This window comes from Amaranthus tricolor, chromosome 3 (assembly GCF_026212465.1).
Source record: "Amaranthus tricolor cultivar Red isolate AtriRed21 chromosome 3, ASM2621246v1, whole genome shotgun sequence".
Lineage (NCBI taxonomy): Eukaryota > Viridiplantae > Streptophyta > Magnoliopsida > Caryophyllales > Amaranthaceae > Amaranthus > Amaranthus tricolor.
The window spans coordinates 7,079,019-7,105,575 of NC_080049.1; the positions used below are offsets into that span (position 1 = coordinate 7,079,019).

The following is a 26,557-nucleotide window of genomic DNA, read 5'->3' on the forward strand; positions in this document are numbered from 1 at the left end:
TTACTCCATAGAATATGTAAGTATATATTATCGTGATTAAATTTATCGAATACATGATTTTTTTAAGAAAAAATTAAATATTGAATTTGTAAAATTATTTATCAAATACATCACTTTTTCATTCAATTATATGTAACAAATTCTAAGTTAGTATGAAATTGCTAAAATAAATTACATAAATATTTTGCCTAATTTAGCTCCAATTTTTAAAAAAAATAAAATTCTAAATTAGGTAAATCTATCATTTAAACAACTTATATCCACTAAAATTCTAAATTAGGTAAATCTATCATGTAAACAACTTAGAATTTGAATTTTATATAAAAAAATGTTAAAAGAAATAAGGAAAAAAACACAATTTTTAGGAAATAAACAAAACCGGGTCGGAATCAGATCAAATTTGCAGGTACCCTGATTTCCGGATCCGGATCGGCCCAGTACCCGGTTTTAAACACTCCTACCGACAAGTACATTATTCTTTAGGCGAGATCTGAGTTCAATGCTCGTTAGCTGCAAAACATATCTTAACAAGTCCTGAGCGTTGCATTCCTTTCAGCATAGTGTCCTCTCCTCGACCCTTAAAGTCTTGGAACTTCAGTAAATAGGTCATGAATAATAGTTTTTTTACAAGCTAAAGGTGTAACATGCACAATTTTCTGAAATATACTCCCTTCGCTTCTGCACATGAGTCTCAATTGTTAGTTGGATAAATCTAAAGATATTAAAAATTAAATTAGTGCATCAGCAGACACTAAAACTAAATAAGACACATATTTACTGCCAAATTCACGGATCTTATCTCTTCTCCCTTCTATTTTCTTCCATCCTCTGGAAACGTAGCTTCGTTAAAAACCTCTACCGTTGTTGAATCATATACAGAGTCATTATTTCGAGCTATAGAGTTACGTACCTCACAGATTGTTAGACACTATCCCATTACTCTACACCTTGTCCCGGTTGGATAACCTCATCTCGAAAATTGACAATTGACAAGCCGTTGGGAGAAGAACTGAAGCTCTTCATGTTGCCTTTGTCTTTAGTTCAAATAAATATACTCTTCCATCCAGTAGGACTGCCATATTTGAGAGAAAAAAACTCTAAACGGAAAAATAAAATATAGCAATTTGATTAAAATAGATGAGTAAACTATTAGAAGACGAACGTATAGTTCTTATACATTAAAATTTATAAAATCTAACGTACGTTATTGTGTTAGAAGTTAGAACTACGTTATCATACATAAGTTTCTTGCAATTTACATCAAATTCTTTTTGTTATACATAGTCATGCTGGCCAGTGGCCAAGGAGAGATACGCTAATATACTTCAGAAACACCCTCCTGTTCTTCTATTCTGCATACACAAGATACAAAGAAACGAATTCAGAATACCAGTTGAAAACTTGTAGTTGAAGTACGAACTTAAAATCCCAACATCAATGATGGGTTTATAATATTTGGTCAATAATAAGAATTCATCTCAAATTGCTGTAAAAATATTGTACAACTAAAATCACCCCATTATGCCAAATCAATGCACAAGTACTTCATTTTCAGAGCTCGTCCAGTACTTAATGAATGCTCCAATATTGCACTCCATGTACTCAATGTGTTCTATTGCTTTTGCTACAAGTACAAATCTAGTGCAAACCAAGACAATGGAGAAAAAGGGGTAAATTGTGTTATTTGCATTAATGAGATTAAAAAATAAGTTAAATGCGTGGATCAAAATTAAAGAAAGAGCGGGTAAAAATAAAAATGTATCAAAACCTATGGAAAGAACTAAAAAGGAAAATATAGCAAAACTAGTGGGATAGAAGGAGTGGTAACAAACCGTACATGATCTAACACCAAGCACAGCACATCTTTTTTTCACCAAACTACTACTCTACTAGAACTTCTATCATGGTCCATGATAACATTTGTTGTCAAACCAATAATCAGCCAAGAGATATATAATGACTGTTTGCAGGGAACGGATAATAGATCAGATACATATGGCCTTCCCCTTAGCTTCTATTTAGCACAATACAAGCGTTAAACTCCTTCAACCTAGCAGATACTGCTCTTCTACTATCAGGAATTGGTGTATTAACACCTTGGGAGTTACTTAACCATCTCTCTCTTTCGTTTTTCTCTGCATTAATCTCTGCTTTATTTTGGTCATCTTCTTCAATCATTACACATACTTGACCAAAGCTCAAAGGAATAATACCAGGGGATACCATATGTAAACTCAATGCTCGCTTAGCAACCCATTTATTCAAAGCGCCGGATTTGCTTCACAATACTAATGTCATATGCAGACAAAATTTAGTTTTATCCGAACTTCCTGATTTTCCAAAAAATGCAATGTTCTTTGACTCGGTATACCTAATATCCATAATCCCAGTCAATCATGTAATTAACCATGAAAGTAACCATAAATCAAGTGAGACATTAGTGACTAGTCCTTAGTCATTGCAGCAAACACTGTTTTCCTTGAAACACAAAGAAAAACAAATGGGTAACAAAAGAAGTGAAAGAATAGAGGCTTTAAGTGTTAGAACTTAATGACTAAATAATATAAGGTTTCTTTCCAACTATTTGCCTCCTAGATAATTTTCTCCAACGGGTTCAAGTTGATTGAAGAGTCTAGTCTCATCATAAGGTAGGCTAAATGGCGTAATCAGCAAAATATGCAATCAATCCCGGGTCAACCACTCTTAGCTAGAATTAAGCATATAAAAATCAATAGATAATTGGTTAACAAAAATAGAAATATGATCAGGATGAGTAACAACAACACTTCAATCTAACACAGAGCCTCTACCAAAATCATATCAAACAAACAAGCAAAGCACTTTATATCGGAGCATAGCAACCAATCATACTACACAAATCAAATTTGGGCCTATTCAAAAGCTCATAAAACACAGAAAACCACAAACCTGAAAGGAATTTCAGCTTTCTGTCACTTGGGGTGTTTGGTTTGTGAAATTTAAGATCAGGAAACGGTAAAAATTAACCCGTTCTGTTATTTGATGTTTAATTTGCATCATTGGTAACCATTACCGTAACCATGAGGTAACCAATTCCCCTGTTTTGTTTCCAGTCATGATATATCGGTAACAAAATCCATTGTATACCTCTAACCAAAGAACAAAAAACAAAAAACAGATTTCTTTCACGCCATCATCATCTCAACTTTTCCTTCTTTCTCTCTCCTCTTGTATTAGTTTGGCTTGCTCATCTTCAACACCCTTATCTCCACTTTTTCTCTCCTCTGATATAAAAGAATATTTTGCCCAAGCTTTGATTTCATTGTATAGCATTGGTAAGTTTTGGCTCGTCAATTACATCTCATATCTCATTTCATAACATATAAAAAGAGAGAATCTAATCAAGTCTTTTAATAAAACTCCTTCAATCGATCTATGTAACTCTATATATTTTCCAGCAACTGAAATAGAGAAAAAATATTTTTCTTTTTGAGGTAACTAAATATTAGAGAGAGAATGAGGATGTATATTATATATAAGTGGAAATAATGTTGGCGGTGATGAGAAAAGTGAGAAAATTGACGGGTAAAAAGACGCATTTCTACTATGTACTCAACTTGTGAATGATTTTGTCACCTAATTGATAGGAATTAGATAAAAAGCCCCCCCCCCACCCCCTCAAGAAAGGTAAACAACATAATTAAATGGAATTAAAAAACTCTACCCATATGCTTACCAGAAGTCGACACCACGCAGCTATTGTTTTTTCCTTAAATCGACAGTCCAGCGAAAAGTAGCTCCAACTCCTCTTCTTCAGATGCAGATCTCTAAAAAAAACCAATCAGTAAATAGTTTGTTTGGCATCAGTCTTACCATTTTTCTCAGCGAACAAAGTCCAAAGAAATTAAACATGCATATCCTAATAAGTACAACATAATATAAAGATCATTGAGAAATTTTTATGGAGCCATTTCATACCTATTCCAAATTGTGACAATGATATCTACAAATGCCTCTAGGGTTCAGGTGCCAGTAAAATGTAATTTCCTAGTTTATTGAGTGCAAAAAGATCTAATAGATCTAAACTACCTCAACTGGGTGCAAAAAGATTTCATGGTGATTTCATAGTTAGTTGATAATATTGATTCAAATATAGTAAATCAACTTCTTGATTATCCAATAGAAAAAGAAATGTGGAAGGCAATTGAAGCCCTTTACAGTCACGGCAAAAATGGACTCCAAATCTTTGACTTAACTACAAAAGCAACAAACCTGACAAGAAATATACTCCATTGAAGTTTTCTTTAGAAAACTTGTATCAATTTGGAAAGAAAAAGATAAACTAACACCAAACCCCAAAAATGTGCAGCGGACATTTACCATTTAGAACTCAATAATACAAAAGAACTGCCTGTACCAATTTTTTGCGGGGATCAATGATTCTCTGATAAGGAGAAGAGGAACATTATTAACCAAGAACCATTACCAACTGCGGAAATGGCCTATGCACAAATCCAGCGAGAAATAATTCGGAGAGGGATAATGAAGGGACAAAATCATAAGGAGAAACTGCCTCTGACATAGGTCTCGCAACTAAAAGGGTATTTACCGTTAAATATCTAGCAGATGGAACAATTGAAAGATATAAGACTTACTTAGTAGCTAAAAGGTATACTCAAACTTATGGAGTGGACTATAAAGAAATTTTTTCCCCAGTAGCAAAACTGATGCTATACGAGTCTTACTTTTTCTTGCTGCAAATCTTGATTGGCCACTTCATCAATTTGATATTAAGAATGCTTTTCATTCATGGAGAAATAGAAAAAGTGTACATCGAAGCTTTATATGGGCTAAAACAATCTCCTTGATCATGGTTTGGAAGATTAACTACAACAATGAAAGATTTAGTTACAAGCAGAGTAATTATGATCATACTATATTCTTACAAAGAAATGATAATAAAACTACATGTTTAATTCATCTATATTGATGATATTATTGTTACTAGAAATGATAAAAAAGAAATAATAGATTTAAAAGGAAAACTATTTCAAGAATTTGAGATGAAAAATCTAAGGAATCTGAAATATTTCCTTGGGATTGAAGTTCTCACATCAAAGAAGGGGATCTTCATTAGTCAGAAAAAATATATTTTGGATCTTCTTGCAGAAACTAATATGGTTGATTGTAAACCAGCAAATACTCTTATTGTTGTTAATCATAGGTTACAAACTATCAAAGTAACCACTCTTGCCAACAAAGATCAATATCAAAGAATAATAGGGAAGCCCATCTATTTATCTCATACTAGACAAGCTATTGCATATGCAAAAGGAGTTGTAAGTAGCCTTAGGCATCTTTCCCAGGTTCAACATTTAGAAGAGTTATAAAGATCATTAGAGTTCAAAAAGGAACAGGTGGTGAAGGTATCTTCTATAAAAGAAATCAACATCTTGAGCTATTAGCATACATATGCAGATTAGGCACGTGAGAGATGGAAGGAAATCCACCTCAAGATACTTTACTTTTGTTGGTAGAAATTTAGTTACTTGGAAAAGTAAAAGAACAAAAATTTGTTGCATTATCTGGTGCTGAAGCAGAATTTAGAGGGATTGCTAAATGAGTCACGTAATTCTCAAACCTTCTTTTAGAAAATCATGTTCAACATGACTGAACAAAAAACGTTGAAGTGAATCATCATTTATAAAAAAAATCTAGAAGAAAACATTATTAATTTTCCTTTCGTAAGAACAAAAAATCAGATTGTTGACATCCTCACAAAGGTCGTGAGTTTTGAAATCTTTGAAGAAGCAATGAGCAAGATAGGTGTCCAAGATCCTACCACGTATCTTGAAGAGTGTAGAAAATAAGTATATTATAGTAAATTTAGTTAAAATTGTTTTTTGTAAATGAGTGTTATAACTAAGTTTGTCATAACACCACTTTATTAGGAAATTTATTAGCCTAAAGGTTCAAGGTTAAAATTGAATCTAGGTTAAATTCATATATATATATATATATATATATATATATATATATATATATATATATATATATATATATATACCTCATTTGATGAACTAATTAAGTGAGATTATAATCTCAAAAACAGAATTAAAACTTTGAAAGAACCTAACTTGAATTCTTAATGTTTTAAAATGTGTATGAAAAAGAAATGCCTTTTGGAGCAAAAAAATGAAATTTTTTCACTAGAATTACATCACCTCATTCTTCAATCATATTAAAGTCACAAGATAATTACATATTAAAGCTTATACATATAGATTGAGACTAAGGTTTGCTGATTGGAACTTTATCTTACCAAAATCTATTTCTTAGAGCTTAAAACTAATTTCTACAAATTCCCTGGTATGCTTCCACTTTATTATTACTGATTTTACTAAATATGAAACCAAATGAACAAGACTTACACGGGTTACACAGTCATATAAAACATATGTACATGAGTTTAAGTAGCACAATTTTTATGATCTTATCATCAAAAAGGTCATCAAGGCTCTACCATAGTACCATCCACTCTGTATACACTATACACCTTACCCATACGTAAATACCTTTAAATGCATCTTTTAGACAATAAATCTATGATGAAAAAAAAATATCAACTAAACAAAGCCCAAATGAACCTTCCATATCACTACATATTTTGGCTCAGTCTTAACTAGTTGTAGTTCTTTTCGGTACAAATAGTAATTGAAACATACATACTTATAATTTTTCTTTATATTTTAAATGCGTAATGCAATAGCACCTAACTTTTTATATTGTTACTAGTATATTAAAATGAAAAGGTATACACCATTTTATTCAGCTTTTGTCTCTCATCTCCTTTTTCTCAAAACCCCAGCTCTGGAGACTGTTGGATTTAAACTAGATTTAATCCAATAGTACTCTCTCAATTTGTGGAGATGGTAATTTGCCCCCATCTATTGATGGATAATTTTCTCTTTTCTTGCTCCCATCAAAAGACTATCTCAGCACGAGGACCAAATTTCTTCAAAACAAAATAACCTAGAATATGAAGAGGAAACAATAAGACAGCATGAGAAGTTTTATACAACTGCACCTACCTGGAGTGACATGAGTTGTAATATTTTATTAAGAACACGAAGACGATGCGTGGCATAGCTACTATTAGTAGGCAATTGATGCATCCTCTTCATCTCTTCCTGAACTGCTCCCTTTCTTTCATCGTCCTTCATTTGCTTCCATTGCTTTTGGGAGTCAACAGCTTCTCCTCCACACTCAATCATAGTCGTGGTGTTTTGACTTTCAAAATGATTTTTATGATCCATTTCTGTATGTTGATGATGACACAAATAAGTTAGCAATAGAAAACACACCAAATATAATACATAAATGCTACATCCCTCAGGGGAGAAGGAAAAATTTGCGCAGCCTTTATTAAAACCCTTCTCTCTCTGTATGATATAGAACCTATAACAAACTTTATCCATAATATAAGCTACTTTAAACGGTGTGTGATTAAACGGAAATTTTCAGTTTCAACCTCCTCTTTTCCGGTCATCTACGCATACAGTAAAGTTCAAATATTCTAGGCAGTTGAGCCCTATCGCAGAGCTTTCGGATTCAAATCCAAAGATCTTATACAAACAAAACTAGTGATGTCAAATCCAAAGATCTCATACAAACAAAACAAAGAGAACATTAAGCAGGGACAAATCCAAAAAAAAAAAAACAAGTGATGTCAATAATTTAAATAAAAAAATGCATTCAAAAACATTAAAAAAAAATTAAATTTGAAACTATAAAGACAATATTTAATCACAAATTCACAATGACACAATTGAATTACCAAACTAGTTAATATAATAAATAAGCAATATTGAAAGATCTTATACAAACAAAAATACAAAATCCATCATTAAAATTAAAATAACTTTAATTCACCATCATGTAATCAATGTAATTTCTAGTTTAAATAATATAGGTGGAGAGAACGGGATTAAATGAGCAATATACCAAAAAATGCAATAGACGCAAGAATTTAAGGAAATGAAGATAAAAGTTCGCTTTAAAGTACAGATGAAATTTACCAAACAAGAGAGACTAGAGAAGAGTGATTGAGTGAAATGTGGTTTGTGAATCACAGATTTTTGTGAAGGGAGAGTGGATAAAAAAGTGAAAAATTATTGTACCAACTGATCTTATGTGCAAATTATTGTACGCGTGCAATTGTTTCACAAAATGAAAAATGGACAAGAGTATACGCATAGAAAAAAAGGGTTTGTGAGGGCTTGAACAGCTAACCTTAGGTTAAAAAACAAGTGCATTACCAACTCATATCAATTGACATAATTGAACCACCTTTGTATCCGCCCTGAATATAAGTGAGCTACTCCCATTAACAATACAACTTTCAAATAATGTGAGTTTCACACCTTCAAACCATCTATTAAGACCTTTACTCATTCAATAACTCATTTGCCTCAAGTGAGTCTGTTAGAAGATGTTGGTAGAATCATTAGGTAGTCAGCCAAAGAGCAGTTGTTGGGAATAAACCTAGAATGCGGCATGTCATAGAAGCTTGGAAGTTTGTTGAAGAAAGAAGTATTAGCTTAAGACAAACAGAGAATGGTAGGAGAAGAAAGGACAAGCAAAAAATTATGAAGTCTTATTTTATTTTGTAGTCATTTCTTTGGGAGTTTCAAGAAACTCAAAGAGCTCGAGTTTTCCTTCACATTCTATAATTTTATTTCTGTAAATTTAAACTTCATCTTCTACATTTTCTACCATCGACAAACAAGGATGAGGACGAGAGTAACTAACAAGCTCCAAGCCCCAAAAACAAAATTATATTAACAATTTTCACAACTATGTCAACACCATCTACCCCCAGAAAGATGTTAGAATTCTGAAATATACACCCACAAGGCCACAACCTTACACCGATAGCGAAATTAACTATAAAAATTTTCTTGGTAAATTTCTCCTTTGCACATATCTTTGCAGCAGCTATGCATAAAGAACAAGCCTACCATGGCTTCCAATACAAACTAGTCCAAAGACATAATGTGTTTGAAAAGGCTATGAGAACCAGAAACAAACCCTCATAGTAATAGCTCCCAAATTCATGCTAAATAACTACTACCTACACTTTCACACACAGACCTAAGTTCAAACTCTCAACTTATAAAACCTTATTTTAACCTTGCAATATCACAAGTACTTCTTCCATCTTTTCGTCCAATACCCCACAGTCAAAAGATTACAAATCCATCACCCAAAAAAAGGTTCACCCATTAGTTCCTCAAAAAAAAAAAAAAAAAAAAAACCCATTGTTACATCATCCAAATTCCACACAATTAAGAGACATGGCATGATTTCACAAAAAAAAAAAAATAAATAAATAAATAAAAATAAATAAAATTCAGAAAGGTTAAATCATTCTACACATCAATCAATCAACCAAAGTAGCACCATCCAATCTTAAATCTTAAACCTTAAAATCCATGAAAGTAGATAATCTAATACACAGATTCTAACATAAAACCATACGCAGATATTATTCCCAAGCAGAGTACTCAATTCTTATAAATCCAAGCTCCAACTCCCAATTTCAATTCTTGGCTGCACTAAATGGACTCCACAATTTTATGATTTCCTACTTCAAATTAATTTACCCAAGAACAAGCAATCAATATGTACTGTTAACCTACTAAATATAATCATCCATAATCAACCCATCAAAATCATATACCCTATTTGTTATTCTATTAGAGTATAACCCTATAATTTAACAATTCAGACATTTACAACTGAAAAAGTCACAAATTTCTTCCGTATTCCTAAACATAGCCCAATTAGGATATAATTCTGAGCAAGCGTAAACGACAGTAATCATCGAAGCAATAAAACCACGAAAAACATAAGCAACCAAATTTCTATGAGCATGATTTTATCTTTGAAAAAAAATTAAGGATATAATTGGGCACCTGAAAAGTGAGAATTGATGAAAAAGATAGAAGTAGGAAATTCGGCGGCTTCAAAAGATGGTTTTCTCCGATCTCTTCTTTGTTTCTTCTATCCAAAGCACGCACAAGTAATGATTGAAGTGGATCGAGCCGGCAGCCCCCCTGAAGCAAGAGTGCACGCCACAATTACGGCACATCTAGTCTAGGTACTATTAGGCATGAGGCATGATATATTAGGCACACATTAGTCAGCCAACACGACACGTTTTATACGTTTAGAATTTATTTTTGACTTACTAAACACGGGATGTTACTTTTTGACAAGAGGTGTGAAAATTTTAGGTTAATATGTAAAATTTTTATTTTATGTCATATTTATTGTAAATATATTTATTTATTAAAAATTAAATATATTTTTTTTAATTAATTTTTTTATATATAGGAGAAAAAAAGGATCATGTGCGGTCGATTATTTCGCATACCCTTAAAAACCCCTCTGATGAGATGCAACATGCACGATACATAAGTCACCCTAGGGACATATACAGGCCCTTGCAATACTATCAACTGACAGCATTGAAATTATATTAAAAAAAATATTAGTGTAGAGCATGAGAAGAGGTTAGCTTAATTGGTTAAGTGTTGATTGTAATAACCTCAGCATCTCAAGTTTGAATCCTATGTGCAACATTTTTTTTTTACCGAAACACAATTTGCTACTTGCCTACAACCTAATTCCTACTAAAAGCTCTTGTAGTTCAATGGATAGAGCATCTGCATGTGGAGTAGAAGGTTTGAGGTTCGACCTCTACTGGGCGTAGGTATCAATTGAGGGGTTTCTTGACTGCGTGCATCTCTCTTTACTCCCTCCTTGGAGGAACGGGTATAATTTGTCCGCATCTTTCAGGAAAAAGAAAACCCCCATCCGGACCCTGCCTTGTGCGGAATACTGAGAGTGTCATGTACCCTCTACAACCTATTTCCTCTTTCTCAGCATCTCATTAGCGTTCTATTATTAAATATGCTTGTTTCTTAATTTTTTTTTTCTATCAAATTTGTTTTAAATTATTTTTTTGATGTATAATTATGTTGGGTATTGGGTATGTATATGTAAAATATTTATCACAAGTAATTCCGGTACAAAACCATCTGGAAAGATTAAATTAGTGCTAATCTGGGAGGAATTATTAAGATTAGCTAGTGATCTGGCAACATTCATCTGGGAGGAATGAAAAGGCATTGAATGTACGTTGTAGTATTAGTGCATGGGAAGGTCACGTGCGTTTGGAAGACACTTGTCAATTATAGAAGATCATTATAAGCTAGTGGGACGGGTGTTAATAGGAGAAGCAAAGAGCAACATAAAGAATAAAGGAAAGATCACCAAAGTAAAGAGAACTTGACACATCTAAGACAACCATAGTGGCATACGAGGGAATTTTGGGAATTGATGATACAGTAGAAGAATGTTCCGCATGTACGAGGATAAGACTATAAATACACATCAAGGAGCTCAGAAATAGGGTAATCAATTTTTAACTAACAATTATGGCAAAGAGAGAAACGAAGAACTCAAAGTAATTTATTGCGAAGGAGTTATTACATCTGATTTTCCAGGACCCATATTAATTTTCAAAGAAACATTATAATTGCACAATCATAAATCTTAGAGATAAATTATTATTGTAGTAAATAAATCCACAAAAAGTACATTTGCCAAATATTAATCAAAAAAGACCTCACGTCAAAATAAGTCCTAAGTAGTAATCTACCTTGTAGCCACAGTGCTCTTGGAAGGATCTATTAGGAAATCTGCTCAGACTGTTACTGACTTGGGCGTTGGAGTAGGGTCCCCGAAAAAACATTTCGGATCCTACTAACCCCTTGTTGCATTTTACAGGGATAGCCATCTTCTCTCAAACGATCTTACTGCATAGCTTGGTAAGATAGCAAAGACAGGCTCCACCAGCACTTAATTTCTGATTAAATATAAATCAGGGGATTAAGCTCTTAAATTAATTGTCCTACAATACATTATAATAGTTTCAATTAGACAATTGTGGTTTTTATTTTTGTTAAACTCTAAAGTCTAAAGGAATTTTTGGACAATTACCCTTAAATAAAAAATTGTTACAAGTATTTCTTTTAATTTTTAGTTGACAGCAGTTTATTTTTTTTAGATTGGCCACTAGCCTCCCATCATAACACAACTTCACACATACATGTTCTCTATTTTATACTTTATTTGTTTTTTTTAACTTGTATCACTATTTATTTTAGAATAATTTGCGAATTACAGTTTTTAATTTTAGGGCTTTTTCAAATTACAGTCTCAAAGTTTAATTTTTATGAATTACAACCTCCCAAGTATCAAAGTCTATACCATTAAGGCCAAGTGACCGTTGACCAACTTAAATGACCTTTGACTAGCCTAAATAAATGTTGACCATTACTAATCATCTTCGACTTTTGTTAACCATTCCTAATCACCTTTGACTTTCCTAATTACCAATGGTACCTTTATCTTTTAGCACTTTAATGTCTTTTTACCCATCATAATGATATTTTTTCAAAAAACAATCGTCACGATTATTCTTATGGGAAACTTTTTTAGAAATCCGGTCGAAATAAGTACGTATTCGCCTATTTTTCAGCACGTAGATCGAAAAAGATAAATCGAAAAGATATTTAATGTCGTTTTTACCCATCATAACGATATATTTTTTTAAAAATGAACATTGCAATTATCTTTATCAAATAACTCTTTCCAAAATCTAGTCAAAACAAGTCATTTTATAGTCAACTAAGAAAATTGATTTAGGAAAGAATCTTGATTTTAACTATTACATGTGTATGTATCTGAAATAGGATCTCGTGAACTAGGTTTAATCCTTCATACTAGATCGGTTGGGAGATTCATTTTAAAGCCACATTCAAATTAATTACTATTTTTGTCATTTCACACTTATAGTTAATCTTTTATAACTTTATTTTTTAAGTCTAATCATCAACCACTTAGATGACTATTTTTGTCAATTCACACTTATAATTATTTATTAAAATAAATTGTTCCTTTCAAGATTCATCTTCTTTCTCCTTACTCAAACTTGGCTTCATTCTAAAAATGTCTACTGTATACTCATAAATTACACTGAAATTAGGCTCCTATGTATACTGGGTCTGAGCGGCAACACTCCTTGCCTACCCCATAAATGACCCTGGCTATGACATATGATTTATATTATTTTAAACTCTTTTTAATATTATTATACATTTATGTATTAAATTTAAGGGAAATTCTACATGGGAGTATCAAACTTTCATGAAACGCTAGTAATAGCACTTTTGTAAGATTTTTCCACATGATAGCATCCAGTTTATGCCTTATTTAACTGCTGTAGCATTTTCCATTAACTTCTTGTCATTTTCCATTCAATTCACCATTTTGACGTTTCTATCCTTATTAAGTATTGGTTGTTATCTTTATAATTTGTCCTAAATATTTGAGAGCGTTGGTGAATTAAACGTCAAAATAGTGAATTAAACATTTGAAAACATAAAAATAGTTTCATGAATTATAAAAGACAACAACCAACACTTAATAAGGTTAGAAACGTCAAAATGATAAATTAGACGGAAATTGACAAGAACTTAACCAAAAATACTACGGCTGTTAGATAAGGTATAAACTTGATACTACCATGTGGAAAAATCTTATAAAAGTGCTACTACTAGCGTTTCATGAAAGTTCAATGCTACCATATAAAATTTCTCTAAATTTAAAAGATGACGCTTATTTTAAACCATTTTAATGAATTTTTCAATACATCAAAACTAATAAGATTAATAATGACGGCAAAGGTCTATTACTACTTACTAATTAGCTTTACCATTTATTCAAAAAAAAAAAATTAGCTTTACCAAATAATAATTGAAGTATATACGTTATGATATCTCCTGGTCAATACAATAATATAAACATAATTTTAGCTCTAGCCCATACTCTTTTATATCACTTAATTTGTTTTTTCATTTTAATCGTTCATAAATAAACTTGCCCAAATTCTATTTTTTGATATGAAACATCATTTTTACTCTATATATTATATATTATTATATTATTTCTAAATAATTTATTAGTTAAATTTATTACTCCAACTCCTTAATCTCTCTGCTAAAGTAAATGGGAGCAATAGGACTAGGGCTAGAGCTAGGACTGAAAAGTACATACAATGGAAAAGAATTTTTGAAAAAGCTGAGCGAAAAAAAATAAATAAATTGAATAACCGAAAAATCAAACTATTTCAATAACTGAGCGTGAAACTCCCAGATCTAAGGTTTGGGGCTGTTCGCAGTTACTAACTGCGAACAGGTCAAAAAAGACAAAATAGTTGTTCACAGTTACTAACTGCAAACAGCAAAAAGACAAAATAGATGTTCGCAGTTAGTAACTGCGAACATCTATTTGACCTTAAAAAAAAAATTTTTTTTTTTTGCTGTTCGCAGTTAGTAACTGTGAACAGCTATTTTGTCTTTTTTGACCTGTTCGCAGTCTGTTCGCAGTTAGTAACTGCGAACAGCTCCAAACCTTAGATCTGAGGGTTTCACGCTCAGTTTTTGAAATAATTTAATTTTTCGGTTATTTAATTTATTTTTTTTTTCCGCTCAACTTTTTCAAAAATTCCAATGGAAAACAATGTGGATTGGAGAAGACAGGGAAGCATAATTAGACTTTAGTGTTGCATTATTTAGTCATACGGTGCTCTTTTTCCATGTCAAAAGTTATTAGGTACAACTTACAAAGTCCCTCATACTACTACATCCCTATGTTAGGAAAGTCAACCAAAATGCACTTATATCAATCAAGAAACCCAAATATCTACTACTAGCTTTTACATGGGGCACTTTAACTGGCCTTTGTTGTCTACTTTGAGGGATTTTGATGTAGCACATAAAAAGAGTTTCAAATAGGTTTTAGAAATACTCCTTTCATCCTTTTCGTTTAAGTTTGTATTATGTAACTCAAAAAGAATAAAGAGAATATCTTTCGAAACATTTAGGTGCTATTTTGCACTTGTTCCGAACTTTTGCTCGTGATTAAAGGTAAACCTTATTTAAAACTATGTCTCGTGAAACATGATTTTTAACTCGAAAAGAACAAAGTTGAACTAAAATGCCAAAGAAGAATGTTCTTAAACAGTTACAACTTCACATTGAAGTTGAATCTTAACAGAAACACACAAAAATTTGGTACATGATCATAAGAGGAATCACTATATTAACAAAAGCACACATTCTTGTTCCTCTAAGAGCAACAAAGAAACAAATTTTACTGTGTATATATAGTACATGAGCTGTCTATCCAGGAGTAAGTCACAAGTATTATACACTGTTTACTGTTAAGTTTTCTGGTTTCCAACTCCAATTCAATACAAGCACGTTCCAAATCACCATACTCATTATATCCCACTCATAGAAGCTATGATCAGATGATCAGGATTTAGCGAGGATTGAATGACGGCACTTTAGTTTAGCATCAGACAACAAGCTACGAATAAATGCTCACTTCATTGGCCTCCGATCATCTGGCAGATCACGAGATTAAACATGGATATACAAGCCCTTGGGATCGATCTTGTTTGCTTCCCACACACTCTCTCTTGAGCCCACACGAGATGCAGCATGGGATGCAGAAATAGATCACTTGAAGTTTTCAATGCTGCATAGGATTTACATGTACCTGAAGGATACAAGCCCTGAAAATAGAGAAAGTAAAAACAGTGTCATTGTGACTTACATGATGCCGCTAATATATTAGTTGACAAAGGAAGAGGTCGAAGGTGTGCAGTTTTGATTACACAACTATCAAATACCTTCAAATGACTGTTCGGCTCACCTGGAAGTCCAGTTTTGATTCTTCGGACTTTCAACAGAAGTTGAAGGTGTGCTCGGAAGGACAGACCAGCCAGATTTTAAAAATCCTGCTAGTTTTCTTCAATTCGAGTGCCACAACACGATCCCTATTTTATGGTTAACATAGGCTGATAGGAAAATTTTTAGACTGCAGCACCAGTACAAGGATCGGACAAGCCATGGTGTGCAAGAAATGGAAATGAGACTACGAATCATCATCTACGAACAAACTTCAAGGACATATAAGTCCTGTTTTTCATTTTTTTATCCTCTAATATCGGTTAATCTATAAAAAATAGAATACCAAAAGTATTTACCCTTAATCTTATTCTGATTAGCAATATCGCGTTAATTTTCTTTGTTCTAATAGGATTTAAATGTTAACAGAAGCAATATAACAGTAATCGAACAAATAAATGCAATGTTATATATATAAACAAACATACCAAGCTGATTATTGCAGAATCTGTGCTTTATTTTCTGCACTGTAGATAAATGTTGGGTGAATCCTTACATATATCATATCCATGAGAAGTGTAATAGAAAAGGGAAGCAAAACCCAAATTAATAAGAACAACGACAAAACAACAGGCTTCCTATAACGATCTTGGGGACTGTGGGATGGCTTCATCACTTTGTTTCATTCACTATATATTACATATCAGAAAAGGTAAACGATGAAGCCAACGAATAACAATCGAATTTAACTTAACCTTATAGTATAATCCAGATTCCCGATGTCTTGGAGCATCGAATAAAAACCATTGCTCTCACCTTCCACGGGGATTTACTAACTGAGAAAAGACGGCACTTGTAGTAGCATCCTCCGCATCATCATCAGTACCTAAGTGTGCTCCATTTATCATGCTAACACTATTATCAAATTGCTCGAGCGAGGTCAATGGTAAACCTTGAATATGATTTGTGCTGTTATCTTCAGGTTCAGCGAGGGCAGATGACATCTCCTCTAGCTGAAGAGCATATTCAAGATTCCATAAGACATCTCCCATTGATGGCCTATCGGCTCCATGCTCTGCTAAGCACTTCTCTGCAGTCTCTCCGAACTTTTTCAGAGAAACCGGATTGACTTTACCCACGAGATTTGAATCCATAATTTGATCAAGCATACCCTTCTTTTGCCAGTTCATTGCCCATTCTGCTATATTCACTTGCTCCCTTGGGAGCACAGGGTTTAAAGCAGGTCTAGTACAGAGAACTTCCATCAAAACCACACCAAATGAATATACATCCGACTTTTCAGTCAATTGTTGTCGTCTAAAATACTCGGGATCGAGATATCCAAAACTTCCCTTAACAGCAGTGCTAACATGGGTTTGATCAAGAGAAGGACCTGTTTTGGAGAGGCCAAAATCAGCTACCTTAGCGACAAAATTCTCATCCAAGAGGATATTTGTTGTTTTAACATCTCGGTGTATAATGCTCTGAGTTGCACCAGTGTGAAGATAATGAAGTCCCCTTGCAGCCCCAATGCATATTTCAAGCCGTTGTTTCCAAGAGAGCGATGGAAGATCCGTGCCATAAAGATGGCTTCTGAGAGGTCCATTGGCCATGTATTCATAGACCAAGATCATCTCAGACCGCTCATCACAGTACCCAATCAGAGAGACAAGATGACGATGCCTTAGCTTGGACAACATCTCGATTTCAGTTCTGAATTCAGCAATGCCTTGTTCAGATCTCGGATTTCCTCTTTTGACAGCAACTTTTGTTCCGTCTTCAAGTGTTCCTTTGTAAACTCTTCCAAAACCACCAACTCCAAGGAGCAAGCTCTCATCAAAATTATTAGTGGCATCCATGATTTCCTGGAAAGTAAAGAATCGACCGAGATTGGTGGAAGTCAACGAAATGCAACTAGCAGTATTACTCTTTTGAGAAGTAGTAGACATTTTTGTCAATGAGAGGGAGTTTCCATACAAAGGCAATGGTAACCATGAATTCCCCTGTTGAGGAGTCGCCGATTTTTGAGATACAAAGCAGCAATATACCAGAATTATCATCACTGCTGCCGCCCCAGCACCTATAACAGAACCAACGATTATAGCAGTATGATTCTTTTTGGGTGCTCGAGGAGGAAGAAGATGTTCAACCGGAGAAACTCCATCTAAGCTTCTTGCTTCATTGCTCATCTTCATGATCTCCAAACCATTCATTATCGCATTATCGCTATCAGCAACAGGATCCGGACCTATACTTACTGTCAAGACACCTGAATCGGAAGAATTTGCTACAAAGTCTTTATAGTAAGGCATATCAAGACCCCCAGTTAAAGATGAAAGGTCTACACTTGGCCAAACATCCGAATTGATGAACAGATTGAAAACGAGAGAATTTAGGGACTCACTGACTATATCACAAAAATGAACCCTTATAAAGTAAGTGAAATCTGGATCAACATTGAAAACCCATGTTATATTGAAATTACTATCTGCCACATTTGCATCTCCCATATACTCAGCAGTGGCATACACCCAATTTGGTGCTATTTCAGGAGCAACTGTAGCTGGATATTTGATAATGGAAGGGCTCACAGAACCATTTACAGCAGAGCTATTTACATGAAGATATTGCTTATCATTCAGCCAAATTCTACCTAATGTATCATTTTGAGCAGTAACCAACGGACCGCCCATATTCAATCGATACACGGTCTCAAATGCTAGCTCAGATATCCCATTAACAGAAGTTGATGGTAAGGACAAAGCTTGGGTAGGAATCAATTCATTTGGGATGGAGACAACTTCAATCCCATTCACAAACGCGACTGAATTGTTCGAAGGAATAAAATGTAGAGTTAAGGAATCTGAATCTACATTGATGGCAAACTCCCTCCACATATAAGAACCATTATAGTTTCTAAATGTGAAGTTGTTTAGAAGGACAAAATTTTCAGTAACAACAGTAAGGGATGCTGACTTCAAGTCATGTCCAGAATTCGGGATGGGATAGAAATAAAGTCGAATCCAATGATGACCCTTTTGCTTGATATCAAATTCATAAGACACACTATGGGTGAAAATTCTGGCAGACTGATAGATAGGAAAAGGGGCACTAGAATTCAAAGTAGCAACAATAGAATTGGCTTGACTACTAAGTTTAACAGAAGAATGCTCTAAATCAGGAATGTAAGTGTGACCTTGAAATGTGACATTCTGTGAAGATCCACAAGCTAACAAGTAAGAATCAGGCGGAGTAAAAGAAGCATTACAGCTACCAATGAATAACCCAAAAAGAATAAGAGCAACCCATTTCACACTCTTCATTTCTGTAAGCATCAAAATTCAAAAATACCCCAAAAATGGCTTAAAGAAACAATTCAAAACCCAAAACCCAAAAAAATAATAATCAAATAATCAACCTTGTAATGCCAAATTGAACAAACCCAAGTTGGGAACAGCTTAAATAGACTCAGACATTTCCTCAAACACCTTCAGATCTATCTTATGACAATGTCCCAAAAAACATGGATTAGAGTAGAGAATGTACAAAATAATAGCAACCCAAATGGTTAAAACAAGTTAACAACAACAAGAAGGATTGTATTTTGATTATGCTAAAGAATATAAGTAGAGCTAATGCATTCAAAGCTCAAAACTTTACCTCTTCTTTTCCATAAGCTAAAACTTGAGAGTATAACTAACAAGAGAGAAAGAATGATAGCTGAAGTGCCCAATTGAGAAGGAATCAATGGCATCAAGGGGAAAAAATACCAACTACCAGAAAAATTTTAGCTAACCAGAATACCAGCCCTTTCCAGGCTGTTGATTAGCCTGTCATATTCAGAAAGAGGAAGGACCCACAAAAGGAAAAAGATGTGAAACTACAAAGAAAACCCAAATCACAAACAAATTATTTGAACCAGCTGTTAATGTTTTGAGATTTAATTTTATACCCAAGTTAATAAATTAGTAGTAATGTTGGTTTAAATCATTGATTATGGAGTACAATATCAAGATTCAAGTGTAAAAGCTCCAGACTTTAGGAGGTTTTGTCACATTAAAGACCCAGAAAAAAATGGGATTAGTGTGATTAATAATTAATAAATAATTATATAGGAGACACAAGTTTGAAATATAAGATTAATTGAAATGGGATTAGTTAAGGGTTGTCCTTGAATCGAGAAGAAATTAAAATTAGGTTGCTCTGCTGGTTGGAACCTAAGAGGGCCCATCAAAACGCGGCTTTTGTATAGGAGAGGCCAGAGAACAACTATTGTTCTGAGAGACCGTCTCTAAATCCAACCTATTAAAATTTAATGTCTATTTATTGTATTTTTAATACTTATTTATATTATTTTTAATGCTTGCTTATCATATTCTTAATGCTTACTTATAATATCTTAAATGTCTATTTACATTATTTTTAATGTCTACTTACAATATTTCAAAAAATATATAATAGAATGAGATAGAATCACTTATCAGACGGTGTTAGTTGACGGCAATGGACTTTGACTAGATATGTCCGGTTGGAGTTAAGATCCTCTCCATTACTTAAAATGTAATGGAGGGTCCATTACTCAAATCTAATGGTTACAATTGTTTGATAGAGGAAAATAGGGGAATTTTGAGATTTTATTTATTATTCTAAAATAGGTGTCAAAAATTTAGAATGGGTAATTGAGAAAAGTAATGGAGATGATCCTAATACATTCGGTAGAGCGGACGGGTTTCAATACGAATCAATTTCGGTTAGATGATTTACGGGTCGAATTAATTTAAGATCGATCGATTTTGGATAGGATACTTTACGATTTGAATTGTGTTTGGATCATTTAAAGAGTTGAGGAGCTTCTTTCGATCGCGACCTCCTCGCAATGAAGGTATTGATTTGGGTGTATAGGTGTTCATCTGGATTATCGTGTCGATTTCGGGTAAGGTTTTTTTGGTCGGTTTAAAATTGGGGTTATATTCACATTGATTTTCACATAATTGTAAATTCATTTTTATGTCGATTCAAATTGGGTTCGGTTATAAAAATTGGGTCATATCGAGTCATCTGGTTTGTTTTGAATACCATTAGTTGCGCTGGATTCATTAGAATGATGATGATGATGATGATGAAAGATTTTTTTTGAAATAAATTTCTTATAATTTAAAGAATAATTAGCGAATTACAGTCTTAAAGTTTAGCACTTTTTGCGAATCACAACCTAAATGTTTATTTTTGGCAAACTACAGCCACCAAAGTATCAAAATTTACAGATTCGGGCCAAAAACACCAAACTCCAACCACTTAACCTAAAATTTCGACCACCAAAATGGTCGAAATTCTATATTTTGGCCTGAACCTGCTGTAAACTTTAATATTTTAGTGGTTGTAATTCGCAAACAATAAGCATTACGACTGTAATTCGCAAATGTGCTATACTTTAAGATTGTAATTCTCAAATTATTCTAATTCAAAATATCAAGATGTATAACTCAAAATAAAAATCAAAATATAGATAATAAAAATAATTTTGATTTTATAAAAAAAATCTTATAAAAAATACCAATATAATGTTTATATGCTTGAACGACCAAATATTAACTTAAAATATCAATACTGAGTAGAAATATAGTGAATTTCAAATATAATTGATGATGTGAAGTTGAAAAATTAACAAAGATGAAAAAAAGGGTCCTAACAAGCGAGTCTGTGCTATGGTCGAAATTTACCCAATTTTTTTAGATGTTAACAAATTAAGTCATTTTCAAATTACATGTCAAAAATTTACAATCTCTTAAATTTTTATTGTGTTTCAAGTTAATATAAGATTGATAAAAAAAAAAGGTATAATTCTTCTACTCCTTGAATTTTACTATATTTTCTTTTTAAAGTCCATAACATGGTTTTGCTACATTCTTTTTGTTTGATCATAATCCGCACTCTATTTTAACTCACTTGTGTTAAGTTTATTATTTATTTTCACCCACATAATTCTTCTAGTTCCGTATAAATATTCTTTCACAAATTCTTATGAAAAATAGTTTTTTTGAGAGACCATCTCTGATTGGGTCGACACATAAAGAAAAAGCAAGAGAGATCATTTCTGATTGGATCGACACATAAAGAAAAATGTAAAGTAAAAGTAGAGATTAAGCTTTAATGAACTGAGCTTGAGAGACGTCTCTTAAAAAAGAAGAATGACCGATACTTTTTTACTTTCTTTTCTAAAGTATTCACAACTTATATCAAAAGTTATATGACATGGAATATCAACATGGAAGAGGGAGGAATGGATGACATAAACATTCATGGGTGCTCTCGCGGTCTCGCCTGTGGGGTTGTGGCCAAGTTGCACACTCATAATAAATTTTAGTGTTCTCCTTTCCTACGATAAAGTAATCCTCCTATAAAATTTGTAACATATAGCATAATATTTTAAATCCATTTAGTACTCCTATTTAAAAAAATAGTATGAAAATTAAGAAAAATGAGTAAAAATAATTAAAAAGTAAATTTAATATATGGATAAAAATCAAGAAATAACGTGGATCATAAATTTACTTATGTAAAAAGTAAAAAATAAAATAAAAACAAAAGTCCTCATCCCTTTTCTCTCCCATCTCTTCTCGTCTCTCTAACCCCTAATTTTCTTTGAGTATTTTGAATTATTATTAATCTTTTAGTTGTTGGTAAGCTTCTTAATTTCATTGTTCTAGCACTTTTTTTTTTTTAATTTTATTTCTTGTTAATAATAAAACTTCATTTTCTATAGAAGAGTGATTGTAACCATTGATTGAGTATTTACCATACGTACATTGCATTTTTGCATCTCTCTATGTGAAAGTTAAGAGTCATGATTCAGATTTCATAAAAGAGGTTGATTTGTTGATGAAGATCATGGCGGTGTAGAGGAAGATTTCAACTATGTCACCTCTACAAAAAATTGAATCAAATTGAATCAAAATACATATTTTCTCTTATTCACCCTAATAGTCTTATTTTACTTTTTAAATACTATTTACTTATCATTCTTAATTGTGCTTTATTATTAATCATTAAATTATAGATAGTCAAGTAAAATCTTGTTTGATTCGTCTCAATACAAGTAATATTAATATCAACTTTTCATAATTTTTAGTTATGCACAATTATAAATAATAAGGATCAAAATATTACCTTGACAAATAAAAAAAAAATAAATGTGATTATTAGGGTGAATAGCAAGGAGTAATAATAAAACTTAGGCATTGAAACTTCACTCAGGTATTATAAATTTGAAAATTAAAGCTTCTAATGCAAGAAGTAAACACTGAGTTTTTTCACTTTAGATAAAGAACCATAGATCATCATCATCATACACAGTGTATTTCGTTCATAGAAAAACTATGAGTAGGGTTTGAGAAGAAAAAAAAGAGCAGAGTCTAGAAAAAAAAAAAAGACGTCAGTTCATACACATTAAGAAGAACGCAATTAAAAGGTCCCTCAATTTGAGAAATAAAAAACTATAGATCGATATATCCATTATTTGTCGAGTTATCATATTTGAAAAATAGATTTTGTCATTAATTAAATACTCCTAAAAAATTTCTAATTGAGTAGGTTGTTCGCTCTCATAATATAGAATAAAAAACAAAGAAATGACTACATAAATTTCATTAGTTGAGTCTTGGAGAACTAAATATTAATGTAGATAAACTAAATCAACAAAAAAAATTTAATCTTTTGATTAATGTTTCAATATATGTTATATATTATCATATTCTTTCATATAAGAGTCTTTCGCACTAAAAGTGTAAATGCAATATAACTCTTCATCATACATGAAGCTAAACATTTCACTTTAAAAAAAAGTAAATAAAATTCAACAATTTGACATAATTTTTAATACCATATTAGAATTGAACTCCACCAAATATTAGAACTGATGGTTGTAGTATCAGATTATGTTATATATATTCCATCAATTAACAAAAGTCTTTCAAATAAGGATGAATGTAACCATCAAGCATGTAGTTTCACCAATATAGACAAAGGTATCAATTATATTTGAAACCAAACTTGAGTTTAATCATTAATAATTTTTTTATTTACCCTTGTTTATTACTTAAATTTATAGGTCAAAGAATGCAAATAAAATCATAACCCATCACATTTCAAACATGATAATAGGTAGGTGTTTTGTGTAAAGTTTGGTGAAAGGTGCTAGGACACTTGTTATTCTTACTATAATAAAATTTTCGTTCCTTGAACATGACTTTTTATTCAAAATTTTTCAATACTATTTTTATCACCACATCCATATGTGATATAGATCATCATCATCCCAATGAGTTTTGCTCAGAGATAGAAATCTGGGTGAATGGAAAAGAAGGCAAACCAATATTCTCATCACGAGAAGGTCACGATCGAAGAGAGCCCATCAACTCAAGTATCGCTTGACATATAAGGTCTCTGTAAAAGAAGAACATGCAAAAATAGAAAACAGAAAATAGACAACACAAAAATATACGAACACAACACCATTTAGGAAAAACAAAACTAACAGACTACAAACAGACTAAATGACTAAGACACACTAGAAAAAAAAGTTCACAAGTAAACTAACATAAAATCTTATGAAAGACAGTCTCTTTGAGAGAATGCTTTTAGATGGGCGGGCCAAAAAAAATAAATTAGAATTATAATTTATTGATTTTTGTTTAATTAATTAAATACATTTACTTAAATTGGAATCTGTACCCATTATTTGACTATCTCATTGTCACCCGCGCCAATTAATGTGGTAAGTTGCTTTTCATTAAACCAAAACACCATTTGAATTCTCACTGATCTTTCTTTCTCTTCATACTCAAAACCCTTTTCATCTGGTTTTCATCTTGTCAAGCTCAATTCACCATTTTTGTCATTCTACCATTTTCATGTTTCTCATGACCCAATTTATGAAATGGGTTTTACCATGACCCAATTTATGTAGTGGGCTTTATCATGACCCAGTTTATGAAAAAAGCTTCATTAATCTTGCTTAGTTTCTTCCATTTTTGAGTTCTTCTCTTTCATCAAAAAGCTTACTCAGTTTCATCATTTAAATCAGGTATTTAAAATTGTCAAGCAAATTTATGTTTTTAGGTTTTGCATTTGTGTTTTTTTTTCCTTGTTTTGATATAAATTTTCAATTTGTTATTTTATTGCATTTAATATGTAATCTTTGTCAATTCCAGTCATGGATGATGATGAATAAACTTTAGGCTCTATAATGGAGAACTTGAAAAATCCCATCTCATAAGGAAAGGAGTGTTGATGATGATGATTCAAGCCTTAAGCCTAAATGCAAGAAGACAAAACTATGCTATGTGAAAATGAAAACAGATGAAGGATCGTAAGTAAATTAGGTGATCATAATACCTTTGATTCATTCTAGTGTTTTCGTTTTCATGTAAATTGACATTAGGTCTGATGTAAATTGGCATTTATTCTTATATTAGTTGGGATTATGTTTATTGTAAATCAATATTAGATATGATATAAGTGGATACTAGGTTTATTATAAGCTCGCATTAGGTCTGATTAAAATTGAAATTTATTCTTATATAAATTGGAATTATGTTTATTCTAAGTTGAAATTAATCTGACATAAGTGGAATTTTTCTTGTTTTAAATTTGCATTAGATATAATGTTATTTGGCATTAAGTAAAATTAAATTGGCATTTAATCTAAGTTAAGTTGAGATTATGTTTGTTGTAAGTTTGTATTTAATCTGTTTTTAAGTTGGGATTATGTTTATTGTAAGTTGACATTATATAAATTTTAAATTGGCATAAGTATAATGTAAGTTGATTTTAAGTATGATATAGGTGGGTATTTAACTTTAAGCTTAAAATAAATTGGCACATAGGATTACATCTAGTGAAAATTGACTTCAAATCTATTATTGTAAGTTGGCATTTGATCTGTTCTAAATTGGAATTTTGTTTATTGTAAGTTGACATTACATAAATTTTAAGTTGGCACTAGTATGATGTAAGTTGATTTTAAGTATGATATAAGTGGGTATTAAATCTAATATAAGTGGAATTTAAGCTTGATATAAATTGTCACTGAGTGTGATGTAAGTTGACATTAAATTGATATAAATAGCCATTAGATCTAGTGTAAATTGGCTTTAAATCTATTATAAGTTGGCATTTAATCTGTTCTAAGTACGGATTTTGTTAATTGTAAGTTGACAATATATAACTTATAAATTAGTATTAGTATGATGTAAGTTGACAATTAGTATGATATAAGTGGTTCTTGAGTTTGATATAAGTAGAATTTAAGCTTAATATAAATTGGCTATAAGTTTGATATAAATTTTATTTCATTTGTTATTTTGTATACAGTGTTGACAGAGCTATATATACTAATTGCAAACCACATCTTTTTTTGTGCAATGGTTACTCCAGCACATATTGGCGATGAGAATTCTATCAGATTTTCAGGCTTGTTAAAGGATACCTTTGATCAATGTTGAGCGCTCAAAGCAAAAAAGAGCAAATGAAACAAGAGAAGCTTTCATCATTTAGACAACTTGGGTTATTGATTAAAACAGTTGTGGATTTTGAGAATGGTTTAAACAAGAGAAACTTTCATCATTTAGACAACTTGGGATATTGATTTAAATAGTTGTGGATTTTCAATGTTTTGAGAATGGTTTAAATACTGAATTACTGTGTAATTGATTTAAACAATTGTGGATTTTTTCATGATGTATCATGTAGCT

General features: G+C 32.1%; 2 protein-coding genes and 1 pseudogene across 3 annotated transcripts; 1 reads left to right on the forward strand and 2 right to left on the reverse strand.

Annotated features, from left to right (window-relative positions):
* Positions 1–177: 177 nt before the first annotated feature.
* On the reverse strand, positions 178–10,160 carry LOC130807307 (uncharacterized). 2 transcript variants are annotated; one of them, XR_009040565.1, is made up of 5 exons: positions 9,957–10,160; positions 7,071–7,297; positions 3,716–3,806; positions 1,516–1,638; positions 178–1,352 (listed from the first exon to the last, which is right to left on the reverse strand). XR_009040565.1 is itself a non-coding variant. In XM_057672465.1 (4 exons), the coding sequence occupies exons 2-3, from the start codon at positions 7,293–7,295 to the stop codon at positions 3,750–3,752; spliced, it is 282 nt and encodes a 93-aa protein (XP_057528448.1). In that variant the 5' UTR covers positions 7,296–7,297; positions 9,957–10,160; the 3' UTR covers positions 188–1,352; positions 3,716–3,749. The 2 variants fall into 2 exon arrangements, 1 of the variants encoding a protein (XP_057528448.1); XM_057672465.1 differs by lacking the exon at positions 1,516–1,638 and having other exon boundaries at positions 188–1,352.
* A 3,958-nt stretch (positions 10,161–14,118) lies between these two features.
* Positions 14,119–16,065, forward strand: LOC130808289 (uncharacterized; annotated as a pseudogene).
* Positions 16,066–16,302: 237 nt separating this feature from the next.
* Positions 16,303–19,938, reverse strand: LOC130807308 (receptor-like protein kinase THESEUS 1). Its single transcript, XM_057672466.1, has one exon. It carries the CDS (start codon positions 19,139–19,141, stop codon positions 16,619–16,621), a length of 2,523 nt encoding a protein of 840 aa, XP_057528449.1. The 5' UTR covers positions 19,142–19,938; the 3' UTR covers positions 16,303–16,618.
* Positions 19,939–26,557: the final 6,619 nt, after the last annotated feature.